The 21,960-nt window shown below is 39.7% G+C and overlaps 1 protein-coding gene across 1 annotated transcript in view; it reads right to left on the reverse strand.

Moving 5' to 3' along the window:
- The window catches only part of ZFYVE26 (zinc finger FYVE-type containing 26), a 45,660-nt gene that overhangs the window by 8,028 nt on the left and 15,672 nt on the right, over positions 1-21,960 (reverse strand). The window contains exons 14-33 of the mRNA XM_054400727.1: positions 21,202-21,400; positions 20,666-20,929; positions 20,368-20,487; positions 19,921-20,085; positions 18,686-18,892; positions 17,189-17,294; positions 15,698-16,437; positions 14,975-15,171; positions 13,526-13,630; positions 12,828-12,950; positions 11,724-11,900; positions 10,608-10,854; positions 9,094-9,192; positions 7,641-7,798; positions 6,549-6,718; positions 5,211-5,239; positions 3,062-3,183; positions 2,752-2,972; positions 1,989-2,136; positions 758-967 (exon numbers count right to left, since the gene is read on the reverse strand). Coding sequence (XP_054256702.1) covers positions 758-967; positions 1,989-2,136; positions 2,752-2,972; positions 3,062-3,183; positions 5,211-5,239; positions 6,549-6,718; positions 7,641-7,798; positions 9,094-9,192; positions 10,608-10,854; positions 11,724-11,900; positions 12,828-12,950; positions 13,526-13,630; positions 14,975-15,171; positions 15,698-16,437; positions 17,189-17,294; positions 18,686-18,892; positions 19,921-20,085; positions 20,368-20,487; positions 20,666-20,929; positions 21,202-21,400 — 3,807 coding nt within the window. The remainder of the gene's footprint in view (positions 1-757; positions 968-1,988; positions 2,137-2,751; positions 2,973-3,061; positions 3,184-5,210; positions 5,240-6,548; positions 6,719-7,640; positions 7,799-9,093; positions 9,193-10,607; positions 10,855-11,723; positions 11,901-12,827; positions 12,951-13,525; positions 13,631-14,974; positions 15,172-15,697; positions 16,438-17,188; positions 17,295-18,685; positions 18,893-19,920; positions 20,086-20,367; positions 20,488-20,665; positions 20,930-21,201; positions 21,401-21,960) is intronic.

Here is a 21,960-nt window from a genome sequence, read left to right on the forward strand (position 1 = left end):
ATCCTAAACTGTGTAAACAGTCCTTTCTGACAAGGAATGAAGAGTGGGACAGCATTTGTAAATTCTTTGAATTCCTGCAAAGTTATCAGTTTCAGTAGCACAACAGCATCACAACATATTGTTGGGGTTGAGTTTAGTTTCCTCAGAGTGTAGTAATAACATGTTATTAACCAGTACAACTTCTTTCCCCTTGTCCTGGTTTTGGCTAGGAGAGGGTTAATTTTCTTCCTGAACAGATGATATTGGTAGCTGGTGTTTTGGATTTAGTGTGAAAATAATGCTGAAAACCCACTGATGTTTCAGTTGTTGCTAAGTAGTGCTTATCCTTAGTTAAGGACTTTTCAGTTTCCCATGCTCTGCCAGCAAGCAGATGCACAAGAAGCTGAGAGGGATCACAGCCAGGACAGCTGATCCCAACTAGCCAAAGGGATATTCCATACCACAAGCACATTGTGCTCAGTATATAAACTGGGAGGGAGCAGACAGCTGCTCGTTGATGGCTGGGGTTAAACCATGATACCCTTCTGCTAAATATGCCCCAAATTACTACAAAATCCTATGATCTGGTTCTCAGCCAACAACTCACTGCCACCAAACACCTTACAAATGCCTCAACAATATTCAGTTTACGATATGCAACCATGAGAAGAGAAGGCAAAAACCCAAACACCTGATACTGTAACTTGCTTTGCTCTACGATGCACACTAAAACATTGCTACTTGGCTTTGCAGAGCAGACAGAGCAGGAGACTCTTACCGCAATGAGTATGGGCTTCACTGTGGATTCGAGATACTGTATCACATCCTGGACCAGCCTTGAACCCTGGTTCAGCTGGTTTAGATCCATAGGTGGCTTTAAACATCGGTTAAACTTCTCTCTTGCTGAACTTAAATTTCCAGCTTTAAGGCAAGCCATGCCCCAGGCATGCCATGCTCCACCCGGATCCAAGCCAGATTTTGTAGAAACCTAAACTCAAAACCATTTGTTAATATTGCAACACAGTCCTAGCCTGGAGAACAGGAAAAACTGACTTAACACACAGTCTGATCATGACCTTTCACTTCCTAGAGCAGGTTTTCCATTAGAAACAAAACAAAACACAAAAACCTGATTATTTCTGTATTACTGGTGCAACATACCAACTACCCAAATATCCACAACATCCAAATGTGGAAATATTTTTATTGTACAGGTTTAAGACACTATCTGAGAAATTTCAATTCAGTGGTTCTAAAACTCAGGACATTTTCACTCCTGTTTATCTAACACAGACTATTTTTACAGAGCAGAACTCATCAGATTTGTGGTTTAATTAAAAAAAAAAAAAAAGGCTTCAAAAGATGCTTAACTAACCACCACCAGACCAGCTGCCTTTAAGCATGAACTAAGCAAACTGATATTACTCTAACAGGGCCTCTATGGCTGCTGTTTATAACCTCTTAAAAATCCTCATCTGTTTACAGCAACCAGAGCCTTATGAAATCCTGGGAGCAGGACAAAGAGAGAAGATGATAAACCACACTGGATGAGCTCCGATAGATTTGCCAGCCTTGCTGATTTTCAAGTCAATGCTAGGGAAGTGTGCCCTACTAGTAACTGCTATGGGATTACAGACAAGTTAAATCAAACATACAAGCTTCAGATAAAGTTCTGCCACAAAGGGTGTCTCAGTATTTCTCCTGGATGCCAAGATTCCTCCATTTAATGACTTCCTTGCAGTTAGTTCATTCCAATTTTAATTGTACTGGCAAAAAAAAGGTCCCTACCCTTCCCTCTAGCAGCCTGCTCTACTGCAGAAGGATTTTCCTTCTCAAAACGTTTTTCCCACGGTTCAGAAAATTATTTCTTCCTTGCTTAAAAACTTAATCCCAGTTTGTAACTGTTTAAACGTCTGTATTTCACACATCGCACCTATCTGAACTCAGGAGGGAGAAAATCAAAAGCCAAAAGCCACTACAGAAGCACTACTAATGCTGACTGTCATTACCTCTATAGCTAGCTGATAGTACTCTGCTTCCAGAAGCTGATTTCTTAATCTTGTTACTGCTGCAGGGAGAAGAATCTGATCCAAAGATGGTATCGGACGATAGGCAGCAGCAACCAAAATACTCAACACATCAACTTTACTGATGTAGCTAGGAAGAAACAAAGAGTTTAAACAAATACATACACTTTCACTATTACCATACACCTAGAGAACTTTGTCAAATACAACCCCTAGAACAGTGGCTCCTAATCACCAGGATACCAAGTTTCTCTATCCATCACACTGTCGTATTCAGATTCTTTTTATTGGGGTCCCGGCAATGTTGGCAGATACTGACTGCAGATACTAGCTCTATGTAACCAGATCAAAGAGTACCTGTGAAATTCCTATATTATACCTGCTGTCCCAAGCTCTGTAGGACAAAACTTAAGGAAAGTGTAAAATACTCATTCTCAGGAAGTGCAGGTTAAAATCCTGTATTGAAATATAGGTTGAAAGCAGATACACAATCTGAGAAGTAAAATATTTACTTCGGTCTTTACGAATTACTTCTCCCTACTCTGAGACTTTTCTCAGTAATTATGTAGTTACATACTTGAGTTTCTACTATTTGAACTCTCACATCATTCTTACATTATGAACGTCTTGTTTAAGAAGTCCCCAGTACAATCACAAAACAACCCTCTTACTCTGCAGTCCCCAGTGAAAAGATCTTGACAACCACAATACCTCAACACATCCTAGCGAGCATCTGGTAAATCACCTGTCACAGAGAGCTAGATCCTGACTCCTCCCAGCTTTTACAAACATCATTTTGGCACTGAAGAGCAATTGTTTCATGATGTCCATAAGGAGACCAGCATCCACCTCAGGATTAGTGAGCCCTTGGGACAACTTGCAGCAGTGCTCTATCAGTTGGTGTCCACACACTATGCTGTCACTGTGCAGGCTAAGGATGGCAATACACAAGGAAGAGCTGGGAGCCTGACAGTTTGAGAAAAGACAGACAAGCATGGGTATTGAGATAGCTCTCCAGGGAACTGCTTATATCAGACTCTTCCTCCAGATCTCACCTGTTCATAATAAAATTCACTGCGTACAATTTCATTCTCCTCTTCATTCAGGGTAAAAATCCATTCAAGCTCTGTTGCCTTGGGTATTCGCACCACTGTGGAATAGTCATTATTAGAAGTTTCTGCAGTCAAAAAGGAAATACCAGGTAGAATCACTGTAGAAGAACCAACAAACCTGGCTAAGCACACATAATGCAGATCATTCCGTAATTCCATACAGATAATACACATAATTCCAAACACTGTTGTAAAACAGTCACCTGCAATCCTCTCATCGTGCCACCTTCTGGTAGCAGCACATCAAGCTTACATTACAGAAACATTTCCATTCCTCAGCAGACCTAAACTTACTTTCACTGCTAGCAGCACCCTGTCACCAAGAACTGTCTCCAGTAACACATATTCAAACGATTATCCTGCTCTTATCATGCTGGCACAGTAATCTCCCCTCTTCAGACTTACCTCAAGCAAGTTATGAAATATTTCTGAGCAGGAAGCAAGTGGAAATATGAGTGGAAACTAAAGAATTAGTTGTAAAAGAATGAGTAAATTGATTTAACTGCCTGTATCTTTTTAGAATTCAGGTTATTTGAACACATAGTCCCTCTGCTTTAAGACAATTGATTGTGAGAAGATGATCTAACTCCTTACATTGTTTTCATGTAAAACAGTCCTGCAGAAAATTGGAGTTTTGATCAAATGATTCAAATTTCACTTCTGTGAAAAGTCTTTTTCTTTCCTTCAGATTAAGGAAATTTCTATTTTGAAATTAGTAACCCAGAATAGCTACAAATCATGTGTTGTCAGTCATCTGGGTGCAGCTGAGAATGAACAAGCCCTCTGATGCTCATGTTTGTGATTGTGGTTCCCCACAGAAAAATCTCACAATGTTAAGAAATGAAGAGCTATGCTACTTTGCCACTCTTCCCTCTGATCAACTCCCTCTTCTCCCTGGAAAAACTTAAATTACAAAAAAAAAAAAACCCTAACCATTTCTAAATCAAACTTGAAACTGGAATAAGTACAATAAACCAGGCCTGAAAACATTTGATAAGCCTTCTTCACAGTCTCATCAGATAAGTTAGAAAAGCAGAATAAACCACTCTCCTTTCCATACTGAATAAATCCCATGATGGGCCCATTGGTATTTAGTAGAGCTGCATGCAAAGAGAAAGACCTAAGCAGAAGCAAGAGCTCAGAAATTGTATTTCAGTTGTTAGTCTTGTAACAAAGGTAGCAGTAAAGCAAACCTTCCTTAACAGCAAAACAAATAAATAGCTCAAATTAGCCCAGAATACTTTAAAAAGGGGCATGTAAAGAAAATAATCTCCCGGGTTTTGTTTTTTTGTTTTGTGTGTGTGTGTATGTGTTTTTGTTTTTGTAGCACAAATGCAAATTTTGTTCCGTGTTTCATATTGCTACTGTAAGCCCTTCAAATAACTATGTTTTGGTCTGCCAGAATTTCATGTCAGTGTGGGGAAATCTTGCAGAATCACCACAAACACCAGACTACACAACAATGAGTAAAATACCTTCTGAGGAGAAGGAAAAACGGTAGAGAAAAAGAAAATCAACTAAATTTTGTTATTCCTGAAGCATTATGATATTAGGTGTGGAAATTCAGGCACTGAAAAGAAATGACTAGTCCATGTTCATACAGCCAGCAAAGGAGATGGAACTGAGGACACAAAGAGAGCAATGAGAGGGGCCCCAACTCTGTGCTACCCCCAGACGAGGGGTATTAAATACCACAGCACACTGCAGTGGCATTCACGATTGTACTGACATGGTTTGTAAAGAGGATCAGTCACAACAGCTCTGTTGTGGGCTACTTAATTCCTGCTCATACCACAGCCTCTCACTGACTGTTTCTAGTATGCAAAGTGCATTCTCCAACCGTTGTTTTTCAGTTCCTTCCTTTGATCCCCATCCAGCACGCTCAATATTGGCTCAGACATCTCTCCTAAATCTCAGTTTCCATTCACAGAAGTTTGGAATACTCAATCTCAGCCCGCAATGCAAAATCTATCACTGATGTTTTGTAGCTAATGTTTTGATCACCCTTCAGCTGCAACTAGGTGCTATCAGCTTCCTATCTCTAACTCTGCTGCTAATCAAGCATTTTTTAAAAAGTGAAGTTTAACATTACCTTCCACTTGGGCCTGATCTCCTTTTCCGCTGCAATAAAATGACAGAAAGAAACATCATGCCTACTCCAGCACATTGGGAATAACAGTTTCAAATGACAGATCACTATGGCTAACCTTGTCAGAGGACTGTCCTGAAAAAATCTAACACCTCTCCTTCCCTGCCCCCTTCCCTGCTCCCACCCCCTACTGTCTGGAAATACAAGATCCTCCATCTGCATTGTTGTATTCCACCTACACTACGTAATTAGCTCTTGTAACTTTCTGTAGCAATAGCACTGCTGTATATATCCTAAAGAAGCAAAGGTGGAGAACAGGAACTGTCCAGTATCAGAATGTGTCAAAGCTAAAATGAAGTTTTTGGCATCCAGGGCTCTAAATCCTTAAGATTTAGTTGGTTTTGATATACAAACAGGACAAATGCAAAAAAATAACCCAGACACTTAAGCAATGCCACATGACAGGTGGCATTCAAACTCACTGCTTAGGCTCTGCTGATCTAATCTGACAGTGTAAACCACACTGACAGAAACTGGTTCAGCTAAAGGTAATGTTTGCTTTTTCAGAGGTTCCTTGTCAGATCTGCACAGTATTCCTCTTTTCCTAACAAGCCTGCTGATACTGCCACAGCAGATACTGCTGTTTGCAGGCTTGCTAGATAAAGAGGAAGTGCAGCTGAAAAGAGCAAGCCTTACTCTGTAACTTTGTCAAGCCTGCTGAGACTGCTATAGCCAATACTGCCATCAGCAGGCTTGAGAGGGTCACAGAGAGTATCAGCTATAGCAGTCTCAGCAGGCTTGACAGCTACAAAGAAGAAAACTCACTCTTTCAGCTGCACTTTTCATCAGCCGACCTAATGTTCACACAAAGAATTTTACTAAGGGCAGTTTAAAAGCCTGTCTAATTCAATTTGTTTATGAATCCCCAAGAGTTCCAGGAGTTGTAATCAAAGGATTATAGATCTGCTATGCTCAGCAGAGCTAGTCAACATGTGATATTAATCCAGAAGACAAGTAAACTGCAAGAGACACTGCCACGCTGTAGTAGTTTGCGAACTGAAAGTTTTACATCAAAACATTCAACGCTTAGGTTTAATAATTGATGCTTAAAGAAGACTTTGTTGCTTGGTTCTCCAGTGTTCTTTCTAATATGAAAAGTAAACTCAGGCATAATCAACGTCCCAACAGCTATCAAACCTGAAAATCCCAACAGCTGGAGGCTAAAAAGCTGGTGTTACTATATCATCCAGATAAATCCAAAAGATTATTCCTCTCTCATTTTCATTCATGTACTCTGCTGTCTACATGAAATTGAAGAAAACTTAGAATGGAAGAACTTACACACTTGTGTCTTGTGCCAAGTCAGGCAGATGTTCTCTGTTGTAGTAGCTATAGCACTGATCACATACACGAGACAGATTTTCCCTGCAAGCTTCTACTGCCATTTTCTTGGTGGAACAAGTGCTGCACACCAGCCTGCCACAGCGCCTGCAGTGATGGCGTCTGTTAAACTAAGCAAAAGAGGTCATGAGTGAGTTACAGAAAGAATTTGCTGAAGTTCCCTCCTGTATCTGCCTCCTCTCATAAGTAAACTTATCTCCTCTGAAGAGAGGAAACACTGTGCTTGATAAGGCTTTGCAGAACCATACAATGATTGACCGCCACTGTTACAATTTCTTCCTGGAGAGGGCATAGCAAAGGGGAAAACAAAACACAACACCAAAAGCCAAAGGCAGGCATTTAAACGTTTGCCGTCCCAATGTCTCGGACTTCTCACTGCCTAAATTGTCCCTATTTTGATCACAGCACTAATTAGGTCATCTCTTGGAAAAGTCAGAAGCTGTAGACTTGTCTTTTTGACACTTCCTTAGTAATTTCCAAACTCAAAAGAAATAGATACTTTGAGAAAACTGCACTCAATTCAACATAACAGACTGTAAGCACACCTGCAAACCTCAGAATTCTCCCTCAGAGACCCAAAGCAGTTACTCAAGTATTCTATGAAACAATAGGTATTAGAAAAGCATAGATGAGAGCAAAGATTACATTTTCTATGCTGGTAATCCAAACTAAAAGATACTCATGTTACCTCTTGCTGGCACAATCAGCTGGGCAGCCTTTTGAAATATTAATATAGCTATTACTACACATTTTTGAGACCTTATATTTGTCTCCTCTCTGACGACCAGGTTTCCTCTTTAGGCTCTATCACTACACAAGGCTCTGCAAAGAGCCAACTGCTGCCAGTCTCCTCGGCTATGCTAAACAGAAACTAATGATTAAACACCAAAGGACTGGCAATCTTGTCAGGCTTACACCGATGTAGACAAACATATAAAGTAGCTAGTGTCTCTTAGGAAAAGGACTATGAGCAAGTGTTCATATCAAGGTCACAGTTCTAGGGATGCCTGTACTTCATTTTTTGCTCCTTACCATAGTAAAGCGCTCGGTTTTGCAAACCATACATATCGTTTCAGTGTCATCAGGTATCCATTGCTGCTTTGGTGGTGGCTTCTCAGGAGGCACAAATTCTTGAGGAAATAAATTCTGCTGCAGACTTCTATCTCTGGGACTTGATGATATGGTGACACCTTAAAAAAAAAAAAAACAGGCCAAGAAAAACATGGAATATGATTTAAGCTGCTTAATGAAGTCTTGACTACCAGCAAACACTACAGACTTCCTAAGGTTATAAGATCTGTCTCACAAGATGAGTACCAGTGTCTTTCAATCAGGCATGGCAGATAACATTGTGTAAAGAATACATACACTTTAAACTACAGTTCTAAGATTGCAACACTCCAGACACCCTAAACTGTAGATCAAGATATCAGTGTGCAGCTCTAGTTCAGGTCCACCACTTGCTGAGAATCACCAGTCGTGGAGGTCTGAGGACATCCTCTGATGGTCACTCCCTGAGAGCACAGGCTGTGCAGCTCTTACAATGTATACCCTCCAAATAGTACATCTCTAGCATTAGATGCTGGAATGAACCTATATATGGGATTTGTGGTTGGTTTTAAGCCACAAATCATCTTCCGTTCTTTTAGCTTACATTATTTTATTTATATTAATCTTTGTTTGAGGACTGTGAGTGGAGTCTCTTAGGCAACACAAGGTGTGCTGTTTCCCTCACTTCACAAGAAGGATCCTAGAAAAAAAGAATACAAAAAAAACCCCAAACAAACAAACAACAACCCCCTCGCAAAAACATGTCAACTCCAAAAGCCAACATAAATAAAATGAAAGTTAAGATCCACAAACAAAAAAGATAGTGAAAAAAGAATAGGAAGAGAAAGAGAAGTACCACAACAATGGGCCTCCAGACAGGCTCTGCCTGTATACTTGGACAGAGGTTACAGAAGTCACAGAATCACAGAATGTTCGGGGCTGGAAGGGACCTTCAAAGATCATCTAGTCCAATCCCCTGCCAGAGCAGGGTCACCTATACCAGATGACACAGGAACACATCCAGGCAGGTTTTGATTATCTACAGAGAGGGAGACTCCACAACCCTCCAGGGGCAGAAAGATTAACCTGCAACACCATTAATGGACTAGTATTTTTTTTTTTCTACAGATGTAGTCCTGTTTTATGTGATCTGTTCAAGGCTTTTTGTTCATTTTTTCTGTAGGGTCTGAAATGGAAAGGTTTTGTGCTGATTTTTCAGATGTTTTATAGGTACCTACCAAAATGCAAAACTAAGTCATAGACTCCTTGTTCACCTTTAAGTTCTCTTTCAATTGGGCCCAAAGCACCCAACTGTAGAGACCTACTAACCTGCATTAAATGAGACCCAAGTTATTATTAAGTGTGGGACACACGCAAGGTATAAAACAAATAACACATTGAGAGAAAATTGCAACAAGGTGTAAATGGCACCAACCAGTAAAGTTGACAGGAGATATGTCTGATGATCCCAATTTAGACAGCACTTCACACTCCAGTACCTGATTGATGCTTTCTTGGATACGTATTAGAGAATCTAGAACAAAGGGAAGGAAAAAATAAAAGAAATAATCAGAGAATAATCAATCCCACCCACACAGCTAGGAAAATTAGAATTCATTCACAGGTTTGATGTAACAATGTCAGCACAGAATAGGATTAATTACATAATTACAAACTACTCTATTTTCGCAGGATCACAGGATTTCAGGGGCTGGAAGGGACCTCTGGAGATCATTAAAGCCAACCCCCCTGCCAGAGTAGGACCATATAATCTAGTGCAGGTCACACAGGAATGCATCCAGAAGGGTCTCCAGAGAAGGAGACTACACAACCTCTCTGGGAAGCCTGTTCCAGTGCTCTGTGACACAGTAAAGTTCTTCCTCATGTTGAGGTGGAACTTCCTGTGCTGTAGTTTACATCCACTGCCCTTTGTCCTATCACAGGGCAGAAGTGAGAAGAGGCTCTCTCTTCCTCCTTGACATCCAGCTCTCATGTATTTATAAACACTCATTAATCCCCTCTCAGCCTTCTCTAAGTATATAAAATTCAATGACCTAAAAGGCAGAGAAAAGGATCCTTACCAAAGCAATGGGCAGAGGAATAACACAACAGAGAGTGAGTATCAGATGTGTCACAAGATGTTCACGGTAAATATTACATGCATTATATGGCAATGGAAGGAATGCACTTGCAAGGTTGTAGGCAATTTGTCAGGAAAAGAGTTAAAATCTGATGCTTTTATGTTAACAAGAGATACATTTTTAAATCATGAAATGAAGTCAGCATTTGGAAAGTGGTACAAAGCAAGTTAGTACCATATATGTAGGCATAAATAGGTACAGATAGGTACACCTGCCATGTGCTTTTAACAGTGAAACAAAAGCACTGGACTTGATCTGCAGCAGCCTCTGCTACACCAGTTTTAAAGCCCTTGAAGGAGAGCCAATTGTAGGGGGGAAAAAAAAAAAAATCAAAGACAATATAGATGAGAGGGCACTGACAAATCAGAAAGAATTGTGCCAACACTGTTCAACAGAATTACAAGTTTAAAAGTTTTCTGTATGAAAAAAGGAACAGGAGACTAGGAGGAGGAAAGACTATGCAAGATAAAATCCCCATTCTGTTTGGGGGAAAGTGGAGTTGGCTGAGGTTTTAGAGCTGCTTAAGTCATCAGTGACTTTATGTTAAACAAGAAGGAAATAAATTTGAACTATATCATATAAGAAAATAAACCCCAAAAAAGGAGTGACAGAGGAGAATTCAAGAAACTTTTGAAGCTCTTGGTTCTTGAGGACATACAAAAAAGACAAAGACTTTTAAGACCGTGTCCTGGTCTAGAGCAAGACTGGAGGCACACATCTGAAAATGTTATGGCACAACTGGTGAAACGATTCTAGGGGTAAATCAGCTCTTTTCCAAGTGGAAAACTGCATTCTCATGGATAGTCACCTGATTTCTTTTCTTTTAATGCGAAAGGGAATTTGAGAGCTTTTTCTGCATATTCGGAGAGCAAATTGTCAATGTCTTCTACAGTAAAACCAATTTCCTGTCCAGTTAAAAGCTGGTGCAGTGTCTGCACAGCAACAGCTACCCAGTCCACCTTCATATTCATGAGAAGCTGTTCTAACATGAGCAGTGGTCTGGAGGAGAGGTGGATGTAGTTAACACGGGAGAGCTCAGGCAGAGTCAGCAGCACCTGAGACAGAAGGAAAAAAGCATGTGTTAAGACTATACACCTTCAATTTTTCTTTTTTTTTTTTTGGGGTGACATTAAAGAAAACAAGTTAGCACAGTAGCTTATGCATGGAAAGGAATATAGAGGCCAAAAAATGTAGTCAGGAATTCTCAGACCTGTTCCTACTTCTGTTGCACAATTACTAAGTGGATTTGCAAAAACTGCCTAGCTTCCACCTTCCCATTCCATAAAAAACACTGCCTCTTTTCAGAGGCATTTGAAAGCATTCTGTGACCTTGTGACAAATGATTTCTAGTAGGGTAGAGTACATTCTCCTATTAAATAAGCTTACAAAAAGAAGTGTTATCCTCACATCATTAGAGGAAATGTCAAGAGAAGAAAGTAAGAGTAATTCTAAAGATGAACAGTTAATATGGACACTTTCCAAATTAAATAAAATCATGTCTTCAAAGGAAGGAAACAGGAAACCCAGCAATATACATTGTAACACACACTGGAGCAAGCTGCTATTTGTAGCCCTATAAAAAAATAGACATTACAAAAAATACTGCATTTTGTTTACATGTAATGCTTTCAATGAAATTAATCTATTGGTTAATGCATCTGTTCCTAGGCTGGACACAGAAGCTGTAGGATTTCAGTAAAGGCAATGGCCATCCAAAAAGAGGAGTGATACTACCTACCTTTGGGAGGCACTTGAAGAGAAACATCCCCTCTAAGCATCAAAGACCACCATACAGGTGGGCATATGTAGGACACGTGGTTTAGTGACACCAGTGAGTAAGCTGAGGACGCTTTCTTTTTCACTTGAGACAAAGATAGGAACTCTTGATAAACATTACAATTAAAACCCATGAGGTTTTACTTACCTTTGATCCTATATAGAGTGCCTGGATTTCATTACGGCGTGCTGTTGTCAGATTCACGTAGAAGTGAGCTGTGAGGTAATCAGCCAAGAAGTGAGAGGCTGCCAAGTTTGGATGCTGGTCAAGGGACTGTTCACTGATGGCAAGGCAAATACCAGGGTCATCAATTCTTTGTAAAAGCTACAAAACCAAACAAAATACAGTGAATCCCCACTGCATTCCTTGGTTTAGGCTGGAGGTGAGGAGAAAGTTCTTCACAGAGAGAGTGGTTGGCCATTGGAATGGGCTGCCCAGGGAGGTGGTGGAGTCACCATCCCTGGAGGTGTTCAAGAGGGGATTGGACGTGGCACTTGTGCCATGGTTTAGATAGTCATGAGGTTTAGGGCGACAGGTTGGACTCGATGATCTTTGAGGTCTCTTCCAGCCTTCTTGATTCTATGATTCTATCACGACAGATTATTGCCCTACAATGTTCCAAAGAACAAACTAACTTGCACAAGCATCTTCAATAGATAAGGATTATTTAGACAATCCATTTATAGTTTACTCATTGCCTGTTTACTACATTAATTAATTAATTTAAATTGAAATGAGTGAAAACTAAGTGAGGAACAGGACAGAAGGCATAGTGGTCAGAAATCTCTACTTTGCTTCTGGAATATTTCCAAAGCTATAGAGTCTGAAAAAGCCTGTACTTCATTTTACACTCTGTTACTAGCAACAGCTCCATAGTTATTAAAAGCATAAGAATTCAAACTTCACTCCTTTGGCCACTGAAGCACAACTGACCAGTTCCTGTTACCAGTTTCGTTTCTCGGTTTTTCTGCTTAAGCAGCACAGAAATGCTTCATGATGATTTTTCAAATAAAAGAGGCCTTCTTCTGCCATGTAAGTGATGTTTATTAGGTCAAGCAACTAGATTGCCAAGCTGAATTTTCACTTAAGCAAAACAGGCCAGAACCAGGATCCTCAAAGTACATCTAAGCAAATAGCATCTCTTAAGGGAAGAACCAAAAAGGCCATGAAAACACACATGATGTAGTCAAAGAAAACAGTTCTCAACTTACTTGACTGACGGATGTAAGACTGAAAGAGTCTTGCTATTACCTGCAATGCTTTTTCCATGTCTCCCATCTCCAGTAAGTGGAGAAGGTGCTCACGGTGAAGGTTGATCAAGTCTTCTCTTGGGACAGGATATAAGCATCCCCATTCCTCACACAACTCATAATCCTAAAGAATCAAATTTTAAAAAATTAAAAAGAAAATAATACTAAAAGAAGGACAAACTCTGTTCTCTATGATAAAGCTGTTTCTCCCCAAAGTTCTGATCAACTTCAAGAAAATCTGTAGCTTAGACTCCTCTGCCACATGCAAAAATAAATCATTACATTGACAAGGGGAAGATGATGATAGTCAGTTTTGTTAGTCGCAGCTTACATTAAGGATACCTTCTTAAATCACAGTAAGCAAGCTGGCTTTTTAGAGAGACACTTTTAAGGCCATTCAGACCTACAATATTAGCACTTATACAATAATCAAACCCGCACCATGCCAAAAGCTATGCCTTTAAAGTCCTCAAAATTCTAAAAGTAAAGAACAGGTTGTGAGAGTTAAAATTGAAGTTTAAGAATTATTAACTACATGTCAATCTTGACATTAAACACAGATCTACGTTTGTTTCTGTAGCACAGAAGTGAGTAAAAGAATCCTTCCTCCCAAGGTAATCTCTACCAATTGTTTTTTAAAGATACCTCAACAAATTTATCTATTAAAAGTTTAATACAACTCGTATGATGCTACCTAACCTTTGCTTTCAGAATGATATTCATGATGGTTTGAGGGTCCTCAGTGCAGGTTTTTTTCAGATCCTGCCAGTCATTCCACAATGGTTCACTCTGCACAGTCAAAATCTGAAAAATATTAAGGTAGTATACATTTTAAAAGCTTTTAGCTACAACAGTCATTGAGTCTAAGAAAACAGCTTAGAGCTGATCCACATCAAGAGATGCTTCACACAAATGTCAAAAAAGAAGCCCACATTTATCTCTAGTCTGGGATGATGTAATTGTCCTGGTTTCAGATGGGATAGAATTAATTTTCTTGCTGCTAGCAGGTACAATGCTGTGGTTGGGATTTAGTGTAAGAACGGTGCTGTTAACACACTGGTCTGTTAGTTGTAACTAAGCTGTGCTCATCCTAAGTTAAGGACTTTTCAGTTTCCCATGCTCTGCCAGTAAGCAGGTGCACAGGAAGCTGGGAGGAAGCATAGCCAGGACAGCTGGCCTGAACTAACCAAAGGAATATTCCACACCACAGGACATTACGCCCAGAATATAAACCAGGGGGAAGCTGATCCAGACAGAGATGGATTGCTGCTCAGGGAGTGGCAGGGCACAAGTCAGCAAGTGGTGAGCCACTTGTCTTTTCTTGGGTTTTGTGTCTGTCGCTCTTTGTTATCTTTCTTTTCATTACAATTACTATATTTTACTATTACTGCTATTATTATATTTTAGTTCAGTTATTAAACTGTTTTTCTCAATCCACAAATTTAACTTTGTACCTGCACTCTGAAAAAGACCAAGCCATTTTCTCAGAGGTGTGAGTCTCCAAGGCATGTTTGCAAGGGAAGTTTATTGAAAGACTCGATGGCAATAGTTATGGATGAAAAAGTACATGTATACTGCAGACATTGCTGGCACTAACAGAAACAACTGAGCTGTCAGTTGGCAAAATTATCATCAGACAGAACTCAGCAGGGATTTAGACTCCTTTTGTTGCTCCATTTGGCTTTTCAGTCTGTGGTGAACTCTGGGCCAGCTAGTCTGACTTGTGTACCTGCAGTCAGAAGAACTGACTGCATACAAGCACACTTACTGGACCACTAGTCTCTTACAGCACACTGAGGCACATCTACCCCTCTCCAGCTTATGAAATGATGCATTGCCATGGAAAGCTCCCAGAGGCTCCAGCATTTTTGCAAATACTTTGCAAAAAAACAGCTTCACACAAATGTTTATGTCTCATCATGTCTGCAGACCTGAATGCTAATAACAGAGAGTGTAAAAGTTATGAAAGATGGGAGTGTTAATTGGACATTACAGCACTGAAAACACATGAACTGTTTTGGATCAAAGACTTGAAAACTTATTATGATCAGAAAAAGAATCAAGGGCTGAAGTTTTTTCAAAGGGCAAGCACATTTACTTCCTGCTGCCTATTTCATCTCACTGTTTATGTGAAAAATGACTTTGTACCTTTTGATAAACCTGAAGCTCTTTCTTCATGCTCTGCAGACTGGCTTTTAGTTCATCAGTTATACCCAGATCAGAAATGCAATAAGCCAGGATTTCCAAACAGGCATCAAGGGGCCATCTGTCCAGACAGCGTAAGGCCATCTGACTTCTCAGCACTGCATTTTTCATTTGGAACAAGTACTGCCAACCATCATTATCTGTGGACAAAACAAATCACTAGACTGAAATTCAGTTTCTATAGTTCAGAAAATGTAAAAAATAAAATCCTTGTCTTCACTGGATGGCATTACCATTACAGCCAGTCCACTGCTGAAAAATCTATGCAAGTTTCAGCCCAAGCATCAGATGCTCAGGAAGTAAGCAAAGTTAGCATGGGATACATACTATCTTTAGACTCCAAAAGGCACCTTCTTTCACAGGAGAAATCATCCATATATGACAATGATACTGCTGTAAGAGATGTTCCATTAACAGTACTATGATGAACATCTCATGCATTCCAGATCTCTTGTAACAAACTGGTCAGGATTTGTACACGTGTAAAACAGAAACTAAACCACCAGAGAAAGCAAATTTAGGATGAAGGAAAGGAAGGGATCTGTTTCCATCTTTGGATTTGCCCAAGGACCATGGCCTGGTCCAGGCTATATTCTTCACTTTAAAAAGAAAAAGACTAAGGCAAAAAACAAACAAACAAAAAAAGCTAGACTTAATCCTTCTTACCTTCAGCAGCTGCACAGCTCAGCACAGCATCTTTTACACTGATCATATCCTCCATGTCCTGACTGTACAGATCTAAGACTTTCAGAGCTCTGTCCCAGTCTTTTGCAGCAAGGGCTTGTTCAAAGACTCCCATTAGTATCTTAACAGCTGTGGTGGAATGCAGTCCTAGGAGAACCAGAGCTATGTATGTCTTGCCAGAGAAGACAGTAGCCAACCTGTTGTCTTCCTCTCGCTGATTCTGAAGTGGCTCAAACATAAAAAGAAGAAATCGTTCCAGTATTGGGAACTCCTTCAACAATGTCTCACACTCCTTGGAAATCTGTTCCAAACTTAAGGGCACCTCCCGTTTGCCCCGAAATTCCATCCAAGATAAACTTGATTTGGGAACCTTCTGTATATTAACTGCACTTAGACATGCCACTGTGGCCATTAGCTTCGACTGAGACTTCAGGAAGTCCAGGGAGGAGGCAGTGAGTGTATGCTGGCTCAGGTCATTCACAGGGGATGGGGCCTGAGCGGAAATATCCTCAGTGGTCACTGCAGAGTTGCGAAGAGGTATTTCAACATCTGGCAGGCAGTGGTAGGCACACTGGTTTGCTAAGTTGCTGATGTTTGTCAGCAGAAACTTTGCCTGGTTGGTTTGCCTCACGCTGCACAAGGACAGTGGTTCACAGCAACAGTTCACAATAACTTGCTGCACATTCAAGTTCAACTCTTCTTTAGCCAAGAGAGAAGAAAGCCTACAGGATTGAAAACACAAACATCTTACCTAGCACACGTAAAAGGCAGTTTACAATTACATATTATCATAAATCTTCCAAATATTTTGTGAACATAAGTCTCCTAGCATTCTTCACAAGTACATACAGGGGAAAGAGTAGGTATCCTATACATTTATTCAGTATGAAAAAAAATGGACCCAGCACATAAGCAATAATTGAGAGTTTATGCTGCCATTCCTTTAAAGAAAAGGAACTTAATCCTCAAACATGGTGCACTAATCCAGTTCACTATTAGTGCTTATCTTTTTAAGAGCTAACTTTCCATGCCATTCTAATCTAGTAATTTGTGATGGAAGGACCTCAGATTATCCATTTTACCTACTGACCAATGCAAGAGCCAGGGCCAGCTGTATCTTAAGAAGTCCTACTGGTCTATTTTATTACATTGCTAATTTACCAGTCTACTACCCTGAAATGTCACACATTCAGTTAAAAAAAAAAAAAAATCCATATGAATGTATTCTCTCTCTTCACAAAAGATAGCAGTTGTTTAAAATAGGTAGCCACAGTTTTCCCTATCAAAAAATCTTCTGGTTGGTAGAAAAGCCACTGACTGAGCTCCTCTCCACACACCAATTATTGCTGGTGAGACACAGGAGGCTGTATTATCCGTGCTACACCAGACAGAGAAGAATTTAATCCTAGCTGAGGTTCAAAGTCACCTACAACAAAATAATCTAGAGAAGTATATATTTTGAAAAGCACCAACCTGTCAGGATGAACTTGTCTTTCAAACACAAGCTGGGAGAGAAGCTGAGATGGACTCTGCTGCAGCAGTATGAAAGGATTCCCCACTTTCACTTCTGCAGATGTATCTTTAAAAAACAAAGCAAAACCCCTTATGATATTACAAACACACTAGCTGAAGACACCAACCATGTCTTATTTTAAGAATATAAATTTCAAGAGATGGAGTCTGAAACCTCTTTGACTAAATTCCCAGAGGTCCACATTCACATTAGTGTGTAAAATCCCACATAAACTGCAAGGCATTTGTGATTATGATATGCCTCCCAACCATGGCACCACTGGCTCACATTTTATTGCACATATTTTACCAGCTCATATTTTACCAAACAGGTAGAATGGAGAGTCTTTGGCCTTTAAGTGACATCTATATTCAAACAGTTCAGCAGCTCTGCTTCAAACTTTCACTACAACATGTATTTGTGGTGAGAGACAGAAAATGTTTCTGAGGAGCCTCTGGATGTAGATTAGTGAATCGATGCTCTGTTCCAAATCGAAGTGAGCAAAGGCAGAGGGAATTCACAGGCATACAGCTACTTTTACAGAGTGAAGCCCTGGCCAGTATTGCTGAAAAGCCTTTGCATTCACTACTGAATTATGTCAGGTAACTCTGAACAGATTCTTCTAAGTTTACATTTTCCTTTTACCTTCCAATACAATAATGCTTCCTCAAAACTCACTCAGTCCTATTTTTTTGGGGGGCCTTTGTCAATGAAGACTGAATCATGTCCATACAGCAGCTATAGATGCCCTGAAAGTGACCTCAGCTGAACCAGCACATCTGAAAACAGATCTTTGCCCCTTTTTTAAACTCATCCTTTTGGGAAGGTAGTCTCTGCAATCAGTTCTGTGGTATTTTACATTAGTGCAGCTCAATTAGTGTCAGCTTTGAAAAACAGACAAGTGCTTTTCCCCTAGCACAGTGAATTGTTGTGTTCTTCTGACAGCTTTATGTGCTGATGGTGCATTTCTTTTCATGGACCACCATCGTCTACTGATTCCATGAAAAAATTCTGCCTGGCTACCTCTGCATAGCCTTCTACACACTCTCTCTTTATCCCTGTACCAGCAGGGCACTAGCTGTCTCTAAGGGAGCTAAAAAGTGCACAGCATGCTGATCCACTGGATGGAAAAAAAAAAAAAAATAATCTTGTCTTACAGAATAGTGATCAGAATTTTTGGAGGTCAGGGACTGTTTTGTCAAAACTCAGTGCAGGAACTGGATCAGTAGTTAATGTTTCTGTTCCTGCTTTCCTACTGCCATCAGCTCTTTTTACCTTAGCGTTTGGTGATCCACATTATAAGAAATATTTTTTTTTAAGCAGCATCATAATTACTTGACATCAAAAGATCTGACTATGCACAGGAAGTAGGTACATTGAGCAAGAAATAATTTTTGTCCCATTTCCAGAATGAGTATCTTCACCTAGGCTCAGACTTTCCAGCAGAGATCCCTTACCTAGCTCCGTATTCAGGCTTCGTAACAAAACAGCAGCCAGTGTAGCCACGTAGTCAAAGAAGGCCTTCACAAAGTTTGTCTGTGTGTTGCTCTGTGGCATGGTTTGGAGCAGGAGCTGTGTTTGATTCCAAACCAGGTGCTTCTCCAGCTCCACAGGTTTGAGGGAGGCCTGTTCCACCAAGGTGCCAAGCAGGCCCCCTTTAGAGTCTGGTTTAAGAGAATGACAAACATCCAAGATTCACATAAGCATGAAATGCAAAAATGGAAGAAGAAATAGGAGAAAGAAAAAAAAAAAGTGGAAAAAAAAAAAAAAAAAGCTCTAGCCTAATTTCCTTTCTGCAATTAGAGAGTCTAGTCTGGGTATTTTAATTTCATTAAAAGAAAGAAGTTTTCACAGCAGAACAAATCAACAGTTCATCTAAATTAGTAACCATGCTTCTGACTATTCAGAAATATACTAAAGCAGGTCTAAAATACATCTAGGTGTGTCTCATTAGCTTATTTGAAAACACAGGTGTTGACCAATCCTTGTGTTCCATAGCATTTAGCCCTTTAGAGCTCTCCTAGAGTTTTGCCTCTTAATCGTACAAACATCTGTAAATATTTTATAAACACCTACATGCCATTTAGAAAACCTGGTGAATGGAAGAAAAAAAAACAAAAAAAAAACCAAAAAAACCAACCACCAACCAAAAACATAAGAAAACACCCCAGTGTTATATAATGAAGAGAGTTCTGAGAAAATGCAATGGTGGAAGATTTCAGAAAATTATGAGATATTTTATGATAGCTCTATGTAAGCTATTATAAACAAATTTTCATAGGGCTATCATAAAACAGCTTATAGACGAGTGAGTGTATATTTACTATTGCTTTTTTCTTTCAACAAATAGTTTTATAAATTTATCTCCTTTTTGTTAAAAAACAACATAAAAAAGCAATAATAAAGATACACTTAATTACCTATAAGCTGTCAGGTTAAAATACATTTAAGGAATTCATTGTTAAGACTGAAATAAAAAAATAGGACAAATAACTTCAGTTGCACTCGCTGACATTTCCCCTTCTTCTCTGAAAACAAGTGCTTAGAATATAAGAATTATAGAAAATTTCACACTTCGCATATTTATGCATGTATCAAAGGGCACTACTACTAGATTTATAGTTGTCTGGACAGGTCAAACCAAAAATTTAGATCCATTTGTTAGGTCTTCACGAGCACAAAAATAACTCACCCACAGAACGTTCAACATGTGTCAGTGCTTTTAAGATTTGATCCAGATGTTGTGACAAAACAATTTCACTGGTAATACTTTCTTCAGTCAAGGCAGGGTAGCAAGCTTGCAGAAGGTCTACAATACTGCATCGAAAATTACTCCCCATTTTCTCATCAGAGACCTCTACAAAGAGAGAAAAAAAAACCAGCAACTGTAACAAAGACAAAAATTTTTGCACAGAAAAAAGTCCCACAGAACCAAAATTCTATTATAATACAACTAGATTGCCAAATTCCAAGTGTTTCAGTTTATTCAGAACTGAGTTTGGTTTCCTCCTTCCCCTCTTTTTTTAAAATTTCAACTACCAAGCTTAAAAATGGAAAATACAAACTTTCATTCCAACAATAGCCACTAACGTGATTTAAGCGCATTTCAACAGCAAACCTTATCAGCAAAGCATACTACCTGGCTTGGATTGCCCTTGTGAGGTACAGGAGTAGTTGAGTATTTTACTTATTTGCTGGAGAACTGCTGGGAAACCTTTTACACCTTCAGAGTACACTAAAACAATGTCAGGTCGGTGGCCTGGAAAAGTCGTTGTGCAAAGGGGGACAAAATAAAAGTTAGGACTGGAAAAAGGGGAAAACAATATGAAAGTACAAAATAAGATTAAATCTAAGACTCGGGTGTTAGCACAAACAACACAGCACAGCATTTTCTGCTCCCAGGCCCACGCTGATAAACACAAAAATCAAAAGCTTACCCCGAGTTTCAAGGCTGCTGTACAGTCTCCTTTCTGCTGTTTCCAAAAGCTGTTTGCACGTCTTCCAAAGACGGCACTGAGTACAAGCTAAGTCAAATGCTGCCATTGCTGAAGGACTGAGATCCTCAAGGACTTCCCACAGAGGATCAGTACGCTCCAGCTGGATGTTGCTGATCCAGAAGTTTTCTTGGAGAGTAGGGGCAAGACTTCCAGAAGTTGCTAGCAATTTATCAGTAACATCCGAGATGGAATAAAACACCATACCTACATGCATCAGCAAAATACACAATAATTAAACAGCACATTTACCACAGATCCTGCCATGGATAATGATTCTCTAATCTTTTAAGCAAATAACTCAATAGGTAGCCTGCTTCATGGACCAAATTCACTGTGCACCACCAGCAGATTTCAGCAAAGAACCACTCTTCTGAACAGTTGTTGCAATCATTATGATAGCATTCAAATGGCTTTTCCCCTGTTTTCCATTTCTCCTCCACCTGTTCTGCGAAAATGGCAAACTCCCTAGTCCTTACCAGCAGCTGCTGCGTTCCCAATAGCTTGCAGTGTTGAACGGCCGCTGCCAGATCTCCTGATGCCTCCAGTGCTATCTGATGCTTGGCTCTCAATATTGTGCTCCACTCTTGCCATTTCTCGTACTGCCTCTTGGTAGCGCTCCATGAAAACCAATTCACCATAGCAAGGTGAAGTAGCCAGATTAAACATCAAAGCCACCTTGCAAAAATAAAAAGAGCAAAGCAAAAAGAACAAAGCACATCAAAAGCAGTTTTCATTAGGCAAGGAGCACTGGGAATTTTAGAGGAGACAAGGGAACAAAATAAAACAGGTATTTTTAACTGAAAAAATCCCCACAGACACAGCAGGTTGAAAAGGTTGGTTATTTTCTAGGTTTAAGTTCCTGAAAAACAGGGCCTTAGAGATATTTTTCAGTTGTTTTTATAATGCTCAGCTATTGTTTACTGCAAGGCAAAAGTTGAATTAATTTTTGTAACCCACACTTTTCAGAATGGCTGTTCATGATTTCAATACACCATGTAACATGTGAAATCTATCAGGTTGGGCCTGCAAAATAAACTATTTTAAACAAGTTCTTACACTGCAAGGAATACCCTCTAGAAATTTAAACAAAGAGTACCTAAGCACAGCTGTGCAAGTTCCCATTATCAAACCTGTAACAGAACACAAACCAAACTCGAAGACTTGATACCGAAATTCAAAGTTACAAAGCAAAACAAAATAGTTTTTAGTCCTGTAAGTAGGGAAAAGATGAAGTG

Source organism: Indicator indicator, chromosome 4, assembly GCF_027791375.1.
Source record: "Indicator indicator isolate 239-I01 chromosome 4, UM_Iind_1.1, whole genome shotgun sequence".
Lineage (NCBI taxonomy): Eukaryota > Metazoa > Chordata > Aves > Piciformes > Indicatoridae > Indicator > Indicator indicator.